Genomic DNA, 15,826 nt, shown 5'->3' on the forward strand with positions numbered 1-15,826 from the left:
GGTGTGTTAATTCACATGTTTATATCTTGTTTATGCCTTAGCTCACCCATTAATGGGGCACGGGTCTTAATCATTTTTATATTGCTAGCATTACACACTGCATTTGATAAGTAGTGAGGACCCATCAATAGAAAATAGTGGCCACAAGCAGTGAACAGTAATACAGCCATTTTACTCCACTAGATATAAGATTATTAGCAGTTGAAAACAAAGAGAGGAATCTACTGATCAATGTAGTATCAGAGTATGCCTATGATTGAATGGACTTCCTACTGTTATGGACACAGGGCAGGAACTGGCAGTGGAAGATGCCAGCATAGGCAAGATACAAAAGTACAGAAGTGCACTTGAGTCCTGAAGGTGGGCAAAAGTCCCACCCTTTGGAAATACACCTGAAATCAATCCAGCGAGCAATTTTCCCCACAAGGTGTTAAAATGTAAGTCATCGGGGAATGAGAACAGACTGTCCAGTTAATTTGTTAAGCTTACTTATCCAATATTGAGGAAAACCATTACTTTTCCAAATGGTTTAAATTGTTCAGTCGCTAATTACTCACAAAGCTACTGAAAGTCCGAGTAGCATACATGTGTGTGAGAAATATGGCTTTTCTTTATCTTCTTATGTCAACTTCAGTCTGACTCTGAGCCTCCACGTCGACTGGCTGCAGAGAAATTCTATCCTAAGCTGGATAAGTCCCAGGTCAGACACCCGGGAAACCCTCTAATCAGTGGTACACTCTGGTGATTGTTAAGAATCTTCTCATCCCAATCCCTGTGGTCTGCTTTTGTTTACTGCCTTTCCTGTTTCCATTCTGCATCTGGGGCTCAGAATTTTTGCTGAGACTGAAGCCTCTCTGTCTCTGTTCGAGGCACTCCTCTGATGTCTTGTCACCCCAAGAGAGCAAATTCTCCCTTCCTTTGCCTTTTTGTCAACAGATTGACATTAAGGAGGGCAACCTGCTTAACTCAGCCTACTGATTCAAATGCTGATCTCATCCAGAAACAGCTTCACAGACACACCCAGAATAACGTTGAACTGATTATCTGGGTACCCCGCGGCCCTGTCAAGTTGAGGCCTAATATAATAGTAACTACCATATCGACATCTGATAGTTTATTATTGAAACCCAGCTTCCTATTACGTTAGAACTTCTGGAAACTCAGCTTCTCTTGGGGGCTATGTAGCATTTCCCATGTGAACTTCTTTATACTTTAGAGTTTAAGAGAGTGTAAATCTCAATCTGTTGAGGGCCTGAATAAAACAAAAAGGCAAAGGAAGGGAGAATTTGCTCTCTGTGTGTGACAATCTCTGAGCTGGGCCATTGGTTCTTTGATATCCTGAGGCTTGGCACTGTGGAATACGCTTGGTTGAAGACAGTCCAAAAGAACACAGTGGCTTGGATTCTCTGAAGATCAGCTTCAGGAAAGGCTACCTGATACTCTCTGGCCTCCCCAGACTTGTATTCCTTGCTTCTCTCTGCCTGCATGGAAACCCCAGGGGATCGAGATTTTGCTGCTTGTCAAGGAAGAGACGTGGCTTTGAAACATGAGCCAGGAGGAAGAGAAACAAGCCCAGTGACTCTACACATCTTGAAGATGAGCTCCGAGGAAAACAGCAGCTTCACAGGTTCCAGTTGGCCAAGGCTTCTCGGAGGCTGTCCCAGATTCTCTGTCGCTTGGCAGTGGAGTCCGCATCAGCTGCTCAGGCTGAGGTCCCAAACTGGGTCTGCTTCCTTCATGCTCTGCAAGTTTGGCTTGGGTGTCCTCATCGGGTGCGGAGTGGCCCTGTGGATAGTCAAAGCAGGAGTCCCAGTTCCTGCTTTGTGATACACCCACCGTAGGTGCTTGAGACCAGCACAGGTGTATCTGGCCGGGCTGCAGTCCATATGGGGAGGTGGCTCACAGCACAGGTAGGGGGCTGGCGGGGTACGCAGGATATGGAAAAAGACTCCCAACAAAAGCAATTCTTATGTAATCCATCTCTAGTTACAGCCTACCGACACATGGCAGCAAAGGCCCAGACAGAAGCCTGGACATGCCCAGAGAAAACTGCAACTTTTTATTATAAGACCCAAGATCAATAACACAAACACAGAGAGGCTGTAGAGGTTTAGCCCATCTGGCAAGCTGGTGTTTCCTGGATGGAGTCAAACCTTGCCAGGTAAAGGGAACGTCATAGGCAGAGAAGTAGGTCCCTGGAGACTATCAATCCCACACCCTCCTTTCTTCTTCATTGGATACTTCAAATTCCCCTCCTGTGTCCCCACCAGTTCAAGAGCCAGGGCCTTTGAGCTTTGGAATTAAGCCCCAGGGTGGCACATGGCAGTCAGCAGAACACATTCCAGGACAAGCTGGAATTCATTTGATAACCTGTCTCTGTGCCTGGCATTTGATAGGTACTTAATCAGTTTCCCTATTAGAGCCTTATTATTATTATTATTATTTCCTTTAGAGCCAAGTGTTACTCTGATTTCCAGAAACCTTGGGCAAAATTAGAGACAAAATCCTCTTTGAAAGATTTATGGCAATTTTTCTCAAAGAAGCAGATGAAGTTTCTTTCGCTCTTTCACTTCTCAAGAGAACAAAGCTGGATTACAGAGTTAAGATGGTCATGAGCATGAGAAGGTTTCCATTTACTTCCTTTTATAAGATGAGCAAACTCTGACCCAAGGAAACTGACATTTCCATGAGGTGAGAGTCTCTATGGTGATAAACAATTTTCTGTTATCGCCAACAGTGTAGAGAAATGGTTCTTTCCACAAAGATTTAGGGTTCTGCCCAGGACAACATAATGTCTGGCTTTTCCCCTTGAGTTTATGTTCTAAGACTGGATAAGAGGGACAACTTGTCAACTCACACATAGTCATTCATGGTGATTGTGAAGGGAATGTATAAACACTACAGCATTGGGAGAATGTCTTAATCCATTGGGGCTTCTATACAAGATATATGGTGGTTTATAAACAACAGAAATTTATTTCTCACCATTCTGGAGGCTGCGAAGTCCAAGATCAAGGCACCAGCAGATTCAGTGTCTGCTGACAACCTGCTTCCTGGTTCATAGATGGCCATCTTCTCTCTGTGTCCTCACGTGATGGAAGGGGCAGGAAGCTCTGTGGGGTCTCCTTTATTTTATTTTTTAATATTTATTTATTTATTTATTTTGGCTGCTTTGGGTCTTTGTTGCTGCACGCAGGCTTTCTCTAGTTGAGGCAAGCAGGGGCTACTCTTCCTTGCCGTGCGCAGGCTTCTCCTTCTGGTGGCCTCTCTTGTTGCGGAGCACGGGCTCTAGGTGCACAGGCTTCAGTAGTTGCAGCACACAGGCTCAGTAGTTGTGGCACACAGGCCCTAGAGCACACGGGCTTCAGTAGTTGTGGCTCGCAGGCTTAGTTGCTCCATGGCATGTGGGATCTTCCTGCACCAGGGATCAAACCTGTGCCCCCTGCACTGGCAGGCGGATTCTTAACCACTGCACTACCAGGGAAGTCCCTGTGGGGTCTCTTTTACAAGGGCACTAATCCCATTCATGGGGGTTCCACTCTCATGACCTAATCACCTCCCAAAGACCTCACCAATACCATCACCTTGGGGGTTAGGTCTCACGTATGGATTTTGGGGGACACAAACATTCAGACAATAGCAGAGGATATAAGGGAGTTCAGAAAAGAAGTGAAGAAGTGGATTTTAGCACCTACAGTTCCTGATTAAGTAACAGAAAGAATAGAAAAACTGCAGCTTTCGTTAACTCCCATGGTGTTTGGCTATAAGGCTTTGACCTCACGGATTAGGTGAGATTTCTAATAGCTTTGGGGAAAATGAAACCTCAATGTAAAGTGATTCCAGAATAGAATGCTCATCAAAATCACAGCCTGAGGGCATCAGAATCCCTTGGGATGCTTGTTGAAATGCAGATTCCAGGATTGGACCCAGGTCTACTAAATCAGAATTGCAAGCATGAGCCCAGAGGAATTGGTATTTTGAATAAGCTCTCCATGTGACTCTTATCCCCATCAAAGTTTGAGAACCCCTGCCAAAACCCCAAATCAGGACCAAGCCCAGGCAGTCTTGAACTTTCTTGCCCTTAAAGAAAACAAATTAAGTCAACAGAAAAGAGAACATGGTAGCTTCGTAGGTTTCTTGAAAATGAGGGAACTGTATGTACATGAGCTGTAACCAGACCCATAAGGAGAAAGGTTTTCTCAACCCGCAGAGCGAGTTGAATGAGATCAGTAGTTTTTGCCAAAACCTAATCCTGCAGCCCTGCCATGAATAACTTTAATATTTTAAAGCCCTCACAGCATAGCCAGGATTCCCCACCAATTCAGAAAACCTTTCCAATGTTAGTGTCACCTTTTGCTGAAAGAAGTTGCCTGTCAGGGGTCCCTTCTAAATGAAAAACATCATTTACAGAATGCTAAAGAAATCCTAATACCAAAATATGTGCTCCTGGTATGTTGTTGAGAGGTTTGGGCAAAGTTTCCAGTAGAAGAAGTCTTAAAGAAGGAGGGAAGAGACTCATAGGTTTTATGGCAACTTAGTTAATGAAGGGAATGAAGAAAAGTGAATCATATGAACATATTAGAAAAAGATTTCAATTTTTACTGATTTGACACAAAATACCAACCTCACCAAAACAATCAAAATATGCCATTAGAAAAACAATATCAACAAACTTATTATTGAGTATCATCAAATTCAAAGGTATTTGAGATTACTCATCGCACAAAAAAGAAAAAAAAAAACTCAAAATGAGTGCCCTGAAATTTAGCGTATGAATATTTAGAAATATTAGAATATGAATATGTATATGAATGAAATTTAATAGAAATGTTCCCATATTTGACCATAATCCTAAAATTTTATATCATGTTATTAATAGCAAGTTGTATGGTTAAAAGAACCTTTTCTAAACTATCAAAGATTTTTAAAAATTCTGATCAATTGTACTAAAGACTGCATCATCTTTCTTTTCCCTTTATAAAAATAAATTACAGGGCTTCCCTGGTGGCGCAGTGGTTGCGAGTCCGCCTGCCGATGCAGGGGACGCGGGTTCGTGCCCCGGTCTGGGAAGATCCCACGTGCCGCGGAGCGGCTGGGCCCGTGAGCCATGGCCGCTGAGCCTGCACGTCCGGAGCCTGTGCTCCGCAACGGGAGAGGCCACAGCAGTGAGAAGCCCGCGTACCGCAAAAAAAAAAAAAATAAAAAAATAAAATAAAAATAAATTACAAAACCATTGCCATATAAAGTGGTGTGATGGTTAATTTTATGTGTCACCTTGGCTGGGCCCTGGTGCCCAGATATTTGGTCGAGCATTATTCTGGATGTTTCTGTGAGGGTGTGTGTTTGGATGAGGTTAACATTTAAATAGGTGGACTTTTAGTAAAGCAGATTACCCTCCATAGTGTGGATGAGCCTCATCTAATCAGCTGAAGGCCTGAAGAGAACAGAGAGCCAGAAGAATTCTGCTACCAGACTGCCTTTGGACTCAAACTGTAACTCTTCCCTGGGTCTTCAGCCTGCTGGCCTCTCCTGTATATTTGGGACTTACCAAGCTCCACAGTTGCATGAGCCAATTCTTTAAATAAATCTATAGAGTATATAGGTAAGTAGATAAAAAGATGATAGATGATAGATAGATAGATAGATAGATGATAGATAGATGACAGATAGACACAGATAATTGATGGATAGATGTATAGATAGACCCTTTGGTTCCACTTTTCTGGAGAACCCTACAAACACAAGGGACAATCAAAAAAAGCATTATAGAAGTATGATATGGCCTGAATTGTGTCCCCCCCAAAATTCATATGTTGAAGCCCTAACACATAGAACCTCAGAATGTGACTGTATTCAGAGATAGTGTCTTTAAAGACTACGTTACGTTAAAAATGAGGTTTTGGAAGCTCATATAACTCAACATCAAAAAAACAAACGACCTGATTAAAAAAATGGGCAACAGGCCTGAATAGACATTTTTCCAAAGAGGAAATACAGATGGCCAACAGGCATATGAAAAGATGTTCAATGTTGCTAATCATCAGGGAAATGCAAATCAAAACCACAATGAGCTACCACCTCACACCTGTCAGAATGGCCATGATCAAAAAGAACACAAATAGCAAACGTTGGTGAGGATGTGGAGAAAAGGGAATCCTTATACACTGTTGTTGGGAATGTAAACTGGTGAAGCCAGTGTGGAAAACAGTATGGAGGTTTCTCAAAAAACTGAAATAGAACTACCATATGACCCAGCAATTCCACTCCTGGGTATATATCCCAAAAAAGAGAGAAAACACTAATTCTAAAAGATACCTGCACCCCAATGTTCAAACCAGCATTATTTACAATTGCCAAGATACAGAAGCAACCTAAGTGCCTGTCAACAGATGAATTCATAAAGAAGATGTGGTATATATACACAATGGAATATTATTCAGCCATAAAAAAGAATGAAATTTTGCCAACTGCAACAACACAGATCGACTTGGAGGGCATTATTCTAAATAATAAGTCAGATAGAGAAAGAAAAATACTGTATGTTATTACCAGTGGAATCTAAAATATACAAAAAACTAGTGAACATAACAAAAAAGAAGCAGACTCACAGATATCAAGAACAAACTAGTGGTTACAGGCTGGGGGGTAATATAACGGTAGGGGATTAAGAAGTACAAACAATTAGGTATAAAATAAGCTACAGGGATATACTGTACAACATTGGGAATATATCCAACATTTTTTTTTTTTTTGCAGTACGAGGGCCTCTCACTGTTGTGGCCTCTCCCGTTGCGGAGCACAGGCTCCGGACACGCAGGCGCAGCGGCCATGGCTCACGGGCCCAGCCGCTCCGCGGCATGTGGGATCCTCCCGGACCAGGGCACGAACCCGTGTCCCCTGCATCGGCAGGCGGACTCTCAACCACTGCGCCACCAGGGAAGCCCTATCCAACATTTTATAATAACTATAAATGGAGTATAATTTTTAAAAATTGTGAATCACTATATTGAACACCTGTAATTTATATAATAGTGTACATCAAGTATACATCAATAAAAAATCCCCCCAAAATGATCTTTTGTGTCTGGACCTCCACTAGACTGTGCAGTTCTTGTGGACAAGCACTGCTTCTCACCCATATTTGAATCTCCAGGACCTAGCTCAATGCCTGGCATATGTATTAGTTGCTCATGGAATACTTGATGAACTAATGGGTAAATGTACAAACAGATGACTGAGTGAACACTGAAAATGGATGAAGCAAGATATTACCAGTCTCTCAAGATATCATCTTTAATTTTAGAGTTCAAGTTACAGACTATTCACATTGTTTTGAGTTCACCTGGGAAAAAAATATCCTTAAGAATCTTCTGGCTGTGGAATTCTGATGAAAACAAGTGCAAAACCACTGAGGAGAGCACTTAAACATTTAATCCCCAGAAAGAATTTCCAGTTAAAAAACAAAAACAGGGGCTTCCCTGGTGGCACAGTGGTTAAGAATCCACCTGCCAATGCAGGGGACAAGGGTTCAAGCCCTGGTCTGGGAAGATCCCACATGCTGCGAAGCAACTAAGCTCGTGCACCACAACTACTGAGCCTGCGCGCTAGAGCCCGTGAGCCACAACTACTGAGCCCATGTGCCACAACTACTGAAGCCTGCGCACCTAGAGCCTGTGCTCCACAACAAGAGAAGCCACTGCAAGGAGAAGTCCACGCACCATAATGAAAGAGTTGCCCCTGCTCGCCACAACTAGAGAAAGCCTGTGTGCAGCAATGAAGACCCAACGCAGCCAAAAATAAATAAATAAAATAAATAAATTTATTTAAACAGAAACAAAAACAAATCAACTACAACAACCAAAACCAAAAAGAAATGCAAAAAAGCAAACAAAACAAAAACTGCTCTTCTCTGCTTTATAAAACTTCCCCCCCTCCAAAAAAACATGCTTATTAATATGTTACTACTTAATTTGGGTACATATATAGATACAGATGACTTATCTATTTGATTGTATGTTTGAGTGGATAATGTGAGGGTGTGAAGCATAGAACTCAGCACCCTGCCGAATACTGTTTCTTTAAAGGATAAGACATTTTATCTGAGATACATGTTGTTTGAAGTCCAAAATATTTTCTGCAAAAACGCAGCTGAGTTATGACGAAAATGACTTGTGTAAAGAATTTGTAAATCATGCCCACTCATACACTCCTCTTTCACAGTTCTAATTCTCTTCTGTATCTTTCTATTGTATCTTAAAAGAAAAAAATATGTATATATGAAGATTTTTTTCAGTATAATTAACCACATGCTCCTTTGACACCATAGCCATTGTTTCCACTGGAACTTCCTCTAATGGAATATGTTGTGTTCTTACCAGGAAAATAAAAGCAATTGGTTTTCTATTGTCTGAGGCATGAGAGTTGTTTGTTCTCAGCAAACTTTCCCACAATTGCCCACCTCTCTCATCCTGTTTCTTTCTACCTGTCACCTATCTAAGGTGGGGCGTTGCAAACCTCACCTTACCTCCTACACAGTACACTACTTCTTAGTCCTTTTTAAATTACAGACTCTCTTGAAAATCTAACTATTTTCTTCCCAGAAAAAAAAAAGGCATAAACACAAATAGAGACATTTGGCATACAATTTGGGGGGCCTTCATAGACCCCTTAATGCCATCTAAGGAGTCCTGTTTAGGGACCTCAGGTAAGGAATTTCTGCCCGTGAGCAACCCCTTGGGAAAGGCAAGAATGAGTTGGGAGCACGGTACCTGTGCAAGATGTGACACCTCCAACGTATTTCACAATGTACATAAAGCTTTATCTAAGGCAAAACTTTTTAAGCAAAAAGGAATTGTTGGGCTTCCCTGGTGGCGCAGTGGTTGAGAGTCCGACTGCCGATGCAGGGGACGCGGGTTCGTGTCCTGGTCCTGGAAGATCCCACATGCCACGGAGCAGCTGGGTCCGTGAGCCATGGCCACTGAGCCTGCGCTTCCGGAGCCTGCGCGTCCGGAGCCTGCGCTCCGCAACGGGAGAGGCCACAACAGTGAGAGGCCCGCGTACCGCAAAAAAAAAAAAAAAAAAAAAAGGAATTGTTAAAGTGAGAAAATGATATTAGAGACCTAATTCCCAATAACAGTGCCTTTGATTGTTGAATTCTGAAATAAGTTAGTGTTACAGGGAAAAGATCCAGGGAAATTGGCCAAGTCATTATGGTAAAAAATTCATTTTATGCACAGTATTTTAACAATCTTTTTTTTTTCCAAACAGATGAAGAGTTTAAAGAATTCCTCTACTAATAATATCATTTATTTTCAGAGTACAGTGAAGTGTAAAGTAAATGGATAAATAAATCTCAGTTAAAAGAAAATTTACACTTACCAAGATCACCAAAATACAAATCCATTAAAAATAGACCTTGTTTTTGATGTCTATTTCACATTATCTAAATACATCCAGTTATGCAAATTTACATTTTTATTTCACATCTTTGCATTCTTGATATACATAAAACAGGACAAAGAACACATTTGCAATATTCAGCCTGGAAAATCCTGCTTGGGGCAAACAAGATTCTCAGCTGCTTTATTCTTTCCGCACATGTAAAAATATAATTCTAAATCATTGGGGTAAAAATCAAGATGGGTATAAGAAAAAAAGTGACTAAATTTTTGTGTCACCTGAGGTTATTTGTACTTCGCTTTTCAAATGGGCATCTAATTACTGAATAACTATTCAATGGGTAACAATTCTTTGGGAGCTCCTTAAATGATTTCAAGAAGCTTAGCTGGTTGTTTCTGGGGTTCTTGTAATCTGTATGCAGTTGACACTAGCTACACACCAATGCTGTATATTCATCTAAGAACTTTTTAAACATAGTAGTCAATGTTACTATCCCTCTTCTGTGAAAATATCTTGCCAGGCTAGAAAATAAACAATTATTTTTTCCATGAGGCAAAGGAAAAGGACAGACCAGTGTAATACAGTACTAATTTGAAAGGAAATAATCACATTGAATGAAAGGCTTTACCATTTTAGTTATAATCTTATGCAATTCAAATATACCTAAATCACACCATGATTCTAGATGACTGCATGTTCATTCTGTTCAATGTTGCCCATGAGATCTTTTGTATCACTAGTTCCTGGACTTGATCCACTATTAAAATAGAGAGTGTTCTCAAAAGTGTCCTCTCGAGGGAAATGCACATGTCTTTTCTTATAAAAGAAATACGCAGCGAAGCCAGCACCCGTTATAATCAGGAGGACCACGATGACTACCACTCCTGCCACATTGGAAGATGGTTTGGAAAGGCCCATCTTCCTTGGGTCAGCTATAAATAAATAAACATATTAGGAAACGAGTTAAGGGGAGGCAGAGAGTAGAATGCTATGGAAACAATACAACTTTCTTCTTAGGAAAACTAAAATTCATAAATTTTCTTTCCAGTGACATTTGCCAAACAGAATGCAGGACATGAAAACAGAAGTCCATGTGACACAGAAGATTATTTTACATGTTAAGATGATTATGCAGTTGTAAGAATATTTCATGTATCTATGTAGCCCTGAACTAGTATAATATTTTATTTATTTTGTGTGTGTGTGTTCATGTGACACTTATTTTATTTAATAATGGCCTCAAAGCCCAAGTGTAGTGATGCTGGCAACTCCAATATGCCTAAGAGAAGCCATAAAGTGCTTCCTTTAAGTGAAAAGGTAAAAGTCCTCAACTTAATAAGGAAAGAAAAAAAGTTTGCTGAGGTTGCTGAGATCTACAGTGGGAATCAATGTTCCATCTACGGAATTCTGAACCAGTAAGAAAGTTGTGTTAGTTTTACAGTTGCGCCTCAAACTGCAAAAGTTACGACTACGGTGCAATATTTTAAAATTTTAAAATATTTACACCTGTTTCAAAATAATTCGGGGAAAAAAGAAAGTGAGTGGTGGAAATTTGAACACATGAGTATTAGTTCACAAACAGCACTTATGAAGTTAATAAGGGAGCTTTAGGCAAGCCATAAATCTCACTTTGAGTCTTTTTAGCAGCAAACAACATGAGTGAAAGAGGATCAGTTCCTTATTCAAGCTGTCCATAAAATTAAAATTTAAAACATTGCTTAAAAAGAAAAGAGAAAAATCACAGGGATTCCTAAGAGAAATTTCCTCGGTGGGTTCTCATAGGGCAACCCTTTGTAACAGAGCAATCAATGTCCTCAGTAAGATCTATGATAAAAACACCCACCTGACTCCAAGGCCTGCTTTTCTAGGGCATCATTTAAGGAAAGTCGATGTCATAATGACAAAGGCTAGTATAGCTCAAGAAATTCGACTGAGAGTGCAGGGCAGATAGGAAGAGATTATTGTGGTTTTTAAAACAAACAAATTTGATTGATATATTACTAATATGGAAATTAAAATTTCAAAATGGTCTTACCTTTTGTTGTAATTAATGTATGAGTAGGTTCAGCATCAACAACTGTTTGTAAAATAAGAAAATAATTAAATAATACTTATTAAAAACCCATAATAATTGCACGTAGATAGTGAGCATTATTTGGTTTACAAATACATCAATCATCCATGTTGGATTTATGGTGATATATGATATAGATAGACAATAAATAGATGATAGATAGAGAGATAGATAGATAGATAGATGATGGATGATTGATTGATAGATAAAATCTGCATATTTATACAGATTGATCTATCTATCTATCCTATAACAGCATCCTATAGCTGCATGATGAGTTTGAATACATTGGAAGATTTGAAAGTATGATCTCCCCAGTTGCATTTGAGCCACTGATACTCACCCTCAAAATCTACCCAATCTACCCATAAATAATGTATCCTAGGCTAGCAGTTTTGAAAATGGCTCACTGAAGCATAAGGTATTACAAGGCATTTGAATGAAAAATAAAATAAGATTCCAACATTGCACCAAAGGGTGTGGTATCTTAGAACAGAGCTTTCAAAGAATGAAGAACTATGCAATTCTAAAATAAAATAAAATCTACTGGGGATGGAGTGTTAATTTATCCAACTCATTTATTTAAATCTCTTATCTAATTTATAATTTTGTCTCTTGGGAAACATATTACATGAAGTAGAATGGCATAAAACATTATGGAAGTCCAGAGAGTATCACAGCATGGGCATTTAATATTATTCATTCCCCCAACCCCTGTCCTGACATGGTCTGTCATTCAATCTCAGAAGGAAACTTCATTGGTGTTACATGATCTATTCCTTAATAAATTCTCATTCCTCCCCACCGTCCACTTTGGTTTGGCCAGGGTAAGTATTTCACCCCTTTTTCTCTCACGCCATAGGCCTGGCTCTCCAAACTGCTCACAGCTTCGCAAATCCATATGCATGGATATCCCATTATAAATGTATTGATATACCAAAATCATTATGTCAGTTAAGCAGAAAGAGAGTGTTTTGTGCTCACTCAAAACTGCAGACAGCAACTGATCACCACGGCAGATTGGAGTTCTCATTTATAAAGAGGGAGAGGTTGCAAGGAACCCGTAATCGCATTATATTGATAATTACACACCTGATATCTTAATATTTGAAAGAGGTGGGAGCCTGGAAACACACATACCACAGGACAAATTCTAACTTACATTTTGGTCTTTTACAAATGTATCCTTTGTAGGAAGAACAGTGAATATTACTCCAAAATCCAGAAGATGCATATAAAGCGACACAATCATTTCTTTCACCAGAGGGGTCTCCTGTTTTCCAGTTGACAAAGGAGACTGGGTTGTTGTTTATCCATAGCCACATTCCTGATTATCAGAGAAAGCCAATAAAAATAGAAGTTAAAAATAACTTGCCTTAAAATAAATTCGACTTATTCATGTAAAATTTCTAAGCATGTTATTTTATACTGTAATCAACAGTTGTTTACAACCAAACTTTTCACAGGCAAGATAACAGTAACTAGTTGTTACAGGGAAACTGAGAATGTGTTTCTCATGTAGTTTTAGTTGAAAATTTATTCCTAATTAGTATAAATATGTAAACGTATCCTCCCCTAATTGTTTTTTTTCCTGGCAAAAGACAGAAAATATTTTTTTAAACTTCTTTAACTCAGCTACAGTAGATATTCTTTAATTAGCAACTTTCAAGATAGCCTAATATGTGAGTCATTTAAATTTTCACTTCTTACCTCAAATGAAAATATGAGTTTGAATTTTCAAACTCTTCACAAATTAATCATTAGTTAAGGCAAGACTTTCTAGGACTGAAAACTTGTTTTATCTACAACATTTTGAAATGTTTGTGATTCAATAAACATGCTGCAAAAATTACCTTCAACATTTCTATACAATCCTATCCAAAAGTTGGCTTTGCTTTGAAGTGGTTCAACTCGATATGACAGGAAACTCGATTCAGCAGCACTTTCAATGGTAACCAGAGAGGAACCTGCAGAGTACAAAAGAATAAATATGACGGGAGTATATTTAAGTAGTTGAAAATATTTTTATAATGATAGTATTGATATTAAGAGCAATAAAAATCATCCCACTATCTCCACTTAAGGAGAAGAATTTCAAAGAGTGGCCATTTGGCTTCTAAGAATTTGTTTCCATTCTGAAAATATTATTTTTTTAAGCATCATTTGTGTACAAGCACTTAACGACTCATTGCAGGATATACAAAGATGAGTAGGACAAAGAATGTTTAAGAAGGTTATGGTTCAGTGGGTAGTAATGAGTTGAGAGTATAAAGAAATGTATTAGGAGAATATTTGTTTTAGGGGAAGCAACTAAAAGGGAGCATGGAGGAGACAGAATTTAAGATACTAGGGAGCATAATATTTCAAGTAGAAAGGATAGAAAATAATTCGAGGAAGAGGAAGAATAAGAGAAAAGATGAAGAGAAAGGGAAGCATAGAGCTTCTTCATGAACAGAGGTAGCTCACAGATGCATGGAATTCTCCATATTTGGTTTTTAGTAACAGGATCTGAAATAGGTAGGTAGGTAGGTAGGTAGATAGATAGATAGATAGATAGATACATAGATAGATAGATAGATAGATAAGGCAATTATTGGGGTAAATGAATAGTGTTAATAGATAGTTCAGCTTGGCTGGATGAATCTGGTCAATGGGTGAAAAAAGACTTGGGTTAGGTCTCACTGCAGATGGTAGGAGACTGGTATTTAGGGTAATGTGGTGATTAAAAAACACAGTTTTTTTCAGGCAGCAGAATGATGCAATGCACTCTAGGAGTATTAATCCAGCTGTTATGTATAGGACTGCACAAAAAGGAGAGAGGAAACAGAAAGACTGCTTAGATGACTATGGCATTGACAACCCAGTCAAAGATTGATTCAGTGCCAGTACTGTATTTTATAGTTAAATTACAGAATTTTAAATAATAACAACTTAAAATATAATTTAAGCAGTTTATGCCAGACATTTTGCTTTGGGCTTTATAAGCATGATGTCACTAAAATTTTTCAACAATCTTATTAAATTAGTACTACTGTTGCTCCATTTTACAGATAAGGAATCTAAAGTCCAGAAGGCAAGTAATTTACCAAGATCCTAATGATAGAGGAGGGCAAAGTCATGGCATGATCCAGGCATCTGGATCTTGAGGACCTATACTTAACCATATGCTTGCACCCCATGTTACTGGGTCCTGGATTATTCTCTTGATGACCGTTTTCATTGCATAATTTCATAATCCATTATTAAACATATTTCATAGACAATAGCTATTTCAATATATTTGTGACATATTTTGATGAATGCGAATCATTCATTAACAGGAAAATATAGTTATCTAAAGTTGAAAACAAAGTTTCTACACATTCACTGCAAGATTTTTTTTAAAAAATACTCAGCAACATGAAAGAAAAACATTTTTTAATTAAGAAAAAGCAGGTTTCAAGTGACATCATAAGGAATGGCAGAGTAAGTACCCCTGAAATTCCTCTCCTCTACAAAAGCAATAAGAACACTAACAAAATTTTCAAAATCAACTTTTTCAGAACCCTGAAAGTTAACCAACAGCTTGTAACAATCCAGGAAGCATTTATTCAAGAAAATGCTTGACTCTCAGTAAGAAAAGTAAGCTACATGGTGCTTTAACTTGTCCTAATCCCATAGCTTTATCCCTAGCTCTGTGACTGCCTTAAAAAACCAACGGCCTCAAAAATCACAGTGAAAACCAGAAGCCAGGAAGACACTGGGAAAGTCAGAATGGGATTGGGCTTCTTTCTAAGTCACATTCTCAAAGAATTTCCATTATTTGATCTCTCTGACATTTCCCTGGAAAACCTCACTTGGCAAAGCTTGCCTTGATTTGACCTGACTCAGAGCTCATCCAATGTAAACAGCCTTTTCCTTGGGGGTATTTGTCAAAAACTAACAGTGGCAAGTACCTAATATCACAGCTGCCTGAAGCAGTGATAACATTTTAGGGAAACAACAAGGTAACCAAAAAACTAAAAGGAAAAACTATGGAGTAAAATGTCCATAGGGAGCTTTAAGAAGCATTGACCTATTCCTGGGAGTCTAGAAGGCCACAGACACACATTGGGGTGTGTACATGCCCAGGACTATGTGCATGCCCATGAAAGATCTGAAAAGTCCCTACACTCTCACCTCTGGCTGACCCTGAAGGTCTGCACAAGCAGGAAGTGAAGGGTAAGGCAGAGTTTTTAACTGCCTATATGAGTGTTGAAGGCACGTCTTCAGACCGAGCCCTTCAGTAAAACCTGGGGAACTTTCTGGTTCTAGGCACTAAGGAAATACGTTCCCAATCATCAGCTGACCACTAAACTAAGCAGGCAAGAGACT

At 39.2% G+C, this 15,826-nt stretch overlaps 1 protein-coding gene across 1 annotated transcript in view; it reads right to left on the bottom strand.

Annotated features, from left to right (window-relative positions):
- Nucleotides 1-10,080: 10,080 nt before the first annotated feature.
- Nucleotides 10,081-15,826, bottom strand: part of MRC1 (mannose receptor C-type 1) — a gene marked incomplete at both ends in the record, with an annotated part of 95,044 nt that continues 89,298 nt past the window's right edge. Inside the window, 4 exons of the mRNA XM_079700964.1 lie at nucleotides 10,081-10,331; nucleotides 11,435-11,476; nucleotides 12,636-12,800; nucleotides 13,327-13,440. Coding sequence (XP_079557090.1) covers nucleotides 10,081-10,331; nucleotides 11,435-11,476; nucleotides 12,636-12,800; nucleotides 13,327-13,440 — 572 coding nt within the window. The remainder of the gene's footprint in view (nucleotides 10,332-11,434; nucleotides 11,477-12,635; nucleotides 12,801-13,326; nucleotides 13,441-15,826) is intronic.

This window comes from Hyperoodon ampullatus, assembly GCF_949752795.1.
Source record: "Hyperoodon ampullatus genome assembly, chromosome: 3".
Classification (NCBI taxonomy): Eukaryota; Metazoa; Chordata; class Mammalia; order Artiodactyla; family Ziphiidae; genus Hyperoodon; species Hyperoodon ampullatus.